The 5,275-nt window shown below is 40.8% G+C and overlaps 1 protein-coding gene across 1 annotated transcript; it reads right to left on the bottom strand.

Moving 5' to 3' along the window:
- Positions 1 to 556: 556 nt before the first annotated feature.
- On the bottom strand, positions 557 to 3,305 carry LOC104959894 (cyclin-dependent kinase 1-like; the record flags this gene model as incomplete). The annotated part of the gene is given in 4 exon segments (XM_010787811.1): positions 557 to 766; positions 2,210 to 2,333; positions 3,166 to 3,184; positions 3,187 to 3,305. Coding segments are annotated over 4 exon segments (472 nt in total), but the record flags the coding sequence as incomplete, so codon positions are not given.
- Between the last annotated feature and the right edge of the window lie 1,970 nt (positions 3,306 to 5,275).

The raw sequence follows: 5,275 nt of genomic DNA, 5'->3' as shown, positions 1-5,275 counted from the left end.
GCAGGGACTGAAAAGGGGGTGTAAAGGTTCCTATGACTGATTGGCTGGGCGGAATGCAAACCACGCCCCCGTAAAAAGTTTTGTGAAGCCGCCATTTTATTATCCTCGCATTAGCACTATTAGCATTAGCCCAGCGCACAAACGCAGAGACTAACTTATGGCAACACAAAATAAAACATGGGAGCGGTGGAGATGAGGAGGTGTCGACGTTTTGGCGATTTACTCGGAAGGCTTGAGTAGAAGCTGCTGGGAGTCCCAGCAGCTTCTACTGAAGCCTTCCCCAACTCCGGGGACTTCCGGCCGGGGACTCCGGATGGCAGTATACGCCTTGAAGTTGTTTGCGGCCTGCCAGTAAACCCAAAGCAGAAGAAGAAGAAGTGACGTCAGCGGCTCATTTGCCTCAGGGACTTATTCCGGTGTGAACGCAATCTGTACTTAGTTCATGAGAACTAGAGAGTTCTCATGAACTAAGCTCTCATGAACCTCTGTGGGAAAGGTACTGCGGTGTGAACGCGCCTAATGTGAGGCAGTTGTTTGTCACTTCGACATTGCAGTTTCACTCCATGAATCCTGTGCTGTGTGAATGGGTTCTCACCTCATGGGTGTAGACCCTGACAGGAACACCAAATGCCCGAGCCAGGCCAAAGTCGGCCAGCTTGATAACACCCTTGTTGTCTATCAGAAGGTTCTGCGGTTTAAGGTCTCGGTGGAGGACACGGCGACAGTGACAGAAGTAAATGCCCTCCAATATCTGGTAAAGGTAGCTCTATAGGGTGGAGAAGGAAGGAGGAGGACATGGAGAGGGACACAGGTTATCGGTGTGAGAGTGAATGAGCAGAAAAATACCATGATAGCTGCAGCATATCTGCTAATAGAGTGGTGCAGGAATTAGTCCTAATGCCGGACGTGAGTTAGCATTTTACAACTTCCAGGTTTTCTGATCTAGAAGTCAACGTATTGTTGAACGTGTTTGTAGTTAAGATTCCCGAAATAAGGTCTGTAGTTACCACAAGCTGAAAATATTTTCACTTTTGTTTTATCACCTTAAACATGGGAGTGAATTCGCCAATGGTGAATGTTTGAAGCTTCTACGTGTCACAAAAAATAGTGGTTGCTAACACGTTTCTAAATGAGACCACTAAACCTTAGCCGCCTTTAGCTTAGTGGTATGAGCATTCATGTGAATGTGCTGTAGGTCATTTAAAGCATGTTAGCTTCTCGTAATAGAAGTTACTTTTCAAAAATCATAAAGTGGTGTTAATATGTTGAGATCATCCCACTAAACTCAACATGTAAGTATTATTAACATTTGTTTGCCACAGAGATTACTTTCTTTAAATCATACAAATCACATGGAAAAGTCCCATTGCTTCTTGTCCCTCGCAATGAGACTTCCAGGGTGGTGTACAAATATACTTAATCACTCAAATGAACAGGTTTTTAAACTTAATCATTTAGTTTGTTTTGCTAATTACTTGTTTTATTGTGATGAAAGATGCATACATTACCATAGGAACCTGTTATCAGTAACATGTCTACTTTGGTAATTGTTCATTTGCAGGTGAGATTCTGTGGCAGCAAAGATTTTAGAGCAGTACAGAAATAGCATGCAGTAGCTGAAATCATTATACCATGCAGTGTTTCCCCTAGGTTTATTGCTTTTTTAAATCCTCTGGAGCAGAGAGAGGAGCTGTGGACTATTGTTATTGATTAATGCATCAGTGTTTCTTAGGGTCAAAAACACTAAACTCACAACTTAAAATGATAATAGTAGTTAGTTTATTTAATAAAAGAGCAAATGAGCAATGTGAAAAATGACAGTAGATATACATTAGTTGCAATTTGGTGCTATATATATAAAAAAAAAAATTATAATTGTTTTTTTTTGTTTTTTTAAACACCTTGAATGTCAGGGGGGGCGCGGGGCTCCGTTGGCGGGGCGCAGCGCCCCTCCAAGACAATGGCAAGGGAAACATTGCCATGGATGCACATGTGTATAGCATTTAAAGTATAATTTGAGAAACATTGAAGCATTTCAAAAAATATTTCTCTGGGAGATGGCGTTACACTTGAAGCATTTTAGCTCACAATGTTTCTTGTGGGGTTTCTTTCATTTCTTAATCTAATTCAAAAGAAAGACAGAGCTGCAATAATACAGCTGAAAGACAAAGAAGAACTGCTGATAGAGTTTGATCACAAACACAGGTACCTTGACCAGCATAGGCTCCATGTACTGGCCTGAGGGGATAGAGTCCAGGTATTTCTTCAGGTCCATGGACAGGAACTCAAAGATGAGGTAGAGACGAGACTCCTGCATCAGAACATCCAGGAGTCTGGGATAAATACAATGACTGGTTTATTTTCAACCCTTTTCAACTCAGGGCCCACTTAAGAATCACATTTAACCATAAACAATACAGAGGCTAAATAAAGTTTTGATTGGTCAATTCAGAACATGTGACACGTTGTTAATCCACTAGAATAGACCGCTGTCTAGGACTGTAATGACCGTTGCTAAGGAGGGTCGAGAAAGAGAAAGGTTAAAGAGGTTAAAATAAAAATCTTAATAATGAAAATGTTTCCACACAAATCATGTTTTGCAAATTATTTGGCGTCAAATATTGAATTTACATTTACACCCTTTAATATTTTAATTGGGCTTTTAGATGAAGACCGCACACAGTTAATAAATATAACTATTCTTCTGGCTAAAATACATATTTATTTTTAAAACTCAACCAATGAGTAATCTTAATTTAAAGAGACAAATATGCAACTGCGTGTGTTAATAATTGCACGTTTTCACTGCTCATATATGCGGGTTCGGGTCGGGTTGCGGATCTTGTGCCGACGGGTCGGGTTGCGGAACTAATTGTCAATATGTGCGGGTAGCGGGGCGGGTTCGGTATTGCACATCGCGGGTGCGGGGTGGGAGCGGCTCTTGAAAATCAGACCCGTGCAGGACTCTGCACAGTGGTACTTTTACATAAGCACCAGATATAGTTTTCTGTATTTGATATGTCTGTGTCATGTGTAAGAATGTGTAACGTTGCTGCCTTCTCGACCAGGTCAGCATTGTAAATGAGATTTTGTCTCAATGTTTTTACCTGGTTAAAAAAAGATTGGAAGTACTTATTCTACCTCTATTGTGTGACCCATTCTTACCGCACTACGTTGGGATGTTGAGTTCCTGCAGCAGAGACACCACTCTGACAGCAGTGCTGGAACCCCCCTCCCTCCCCTCAACTCATCCAGGCGGATCTTTTTTCATCCCGCTCACCACCTGCCCGGTGGCCTTGTGTCGCCTTTAATACACCCACCCCGCATTAAGGTAGCGCTGCACAACAACATGTTCACACAGTATGTTTAATTCCTCTCAAGCACAGCCCAAGAGAGCATTAAGAAAAAATACCCTTTAAGTCTTGAAGCTTGTTGTATAGGATCTACAATGGGAACAAAGCACTTATATACTAATAAAGGACTGGCTTATCTAAAGCCAGTTGAGTAGCACTTGAAATGTTTTGGCTCTATAAAACCTGATGTACTTTATGATTCTGTTTTCTTCAAGTTTTTATCTTCTTGGTCGAATGCAGTTATTGTAAGGCGCTTTGGATAAAAGCGTCAGCTAAATGCAATGTAATGTAATGGAAGGGAGCGAAGTGATAATGTACATGTACTTCCCCAGACAGGCAGCAGAAGCAACATAGTTGAAGGGAATACAAATATAGACAAACCTTCTCCGATTTTCTCTATCTTCAAGTAGTCTTCCATCATGCCTGAAAAAAAAAAACCGCTGTCATGTCAAAAGTGCCATTGCACCAGATATCATCAGTTATTCTCAGCTCATTTTTTAATCACATAAGTGAACTACCATATTAAAGTCAAAGCGACTCTTCTCTACAATGTGGCCTAAAAGACCGAACTAGAATGTGAAGGCTAAGACACCGTGTAACTAACTGTTAGTTCAACCATGGACACATATATGTATCATACGCTTTTTAACTTGGAGATATTAGTTACTAAAAAGCCTAAATAAACGGACGTTGGTAGAATAATCGTGTAGTTAACGTTACACGTTACTTTAGATGAATATGGCTCAGAACACGGTTTACATTGCCCCGGGCGTTAGCTGTTAACTAACGCTTTTGTTTCTATTAGAATAACGACAGTGAGAGGTTACCTTTATGGATTTGATACTATAAACTGCCAATTTTCTTTATGTTGAGCAAGCAACGTAAGGTCACCAACGTTAGCTTAGCTAATGCTAAAACGTTACCTTCTATTCGTTTTCAGGTGGCAGCTGACCATTTTTCAGGCCAGATGAAAATTATACAAGTTTTCAACTGACCTGACGAATAGCTCAGTTCATATTTAAACCTGTATAAAATTAAAATAATAGTTACCTGACTGTGCGTCGTTTGATGAGGTATGTACTCTACACACACACGGCTGCTGAATGCTGACAGATTCTTTTGAATTGCTTGCAGGAAAACAGCGGTTCAAAACAGGCCAATGAGCTACATTCGACGGATTTGAAAACCGCCAATCAGGGAACGGAGTTCAGTCACGCTGACTGATCGGGAGACGACGCGCCGACGTGACGTAACGTAACGGCAACCAGGAACCTATCTCTGCCGTTTCCGATATCCACAGGCTGTGTATAAAAAGTATATATTCTATTATAAACAAATATTATAATCTCTATTGGTTTAACTGACATGTTGTGAAAGCATATATTTGTGCTTTCACAGTGCTCAGATTTGACTCACCACCCGGGTAAGAGCCAGTGCTTTCAGAATATGGACCGAGAAGCTCAGCAACATGTTTCAGACATAGACTTTAGGTTTCAGGTTGTTATGTTCTCATGAAAGAGACACAGAAATGCCATGGTAAGGACCAGGGGCCTCATTTATAAACAACGCGTACGCACAAAAGATAAAGTACGCGTGCGTGATTAGTGCGTACGCACTAAGCACAACAACGAGAGAGACGAGAAACTGTGACACCGTTGGTAGAAGGAAGAATGGAGAGAAATATGTGGAAATGAATGCTACCTCTCATTTATCATATATGAAGAATTCATTTTCACAAATTGATTAAAGCCAATCTTAAAATGATTTAACAAACGCCTGTTTGAGACTCCTCAGTGCACACAAAAACATAACTTGGAGAAATAAATAAACATGGAAATGTTATTGATCACCCCTCGAATATGTTCTCTTTTTAAGAAATGTATTATCAGGGCCGTCCCTGGCCAACTTGTGACTTTGTGAGA

The sequence above is a fragment of the Notothenia coriiceps genome, unplaced genomic scaffold (assembly GCF_000735185.1).
Source record: "Notothenia coriiceps isolate Sejong01 unplaced genomic scaffold, NC01 NC01_scaffold00031270, whole genome shotgun sequence".
Lineage (NCBI taxonomy): Eukaryota > Metazoa > Chordata > Actinopteri > Perciformes > Nototheniidae > Notothenia > Notothenia coriiceps.
Note: the sequence above shows the minus strand (reverse complement) of the source record. Positions and strands in the feature narration are given on the sequence as shown.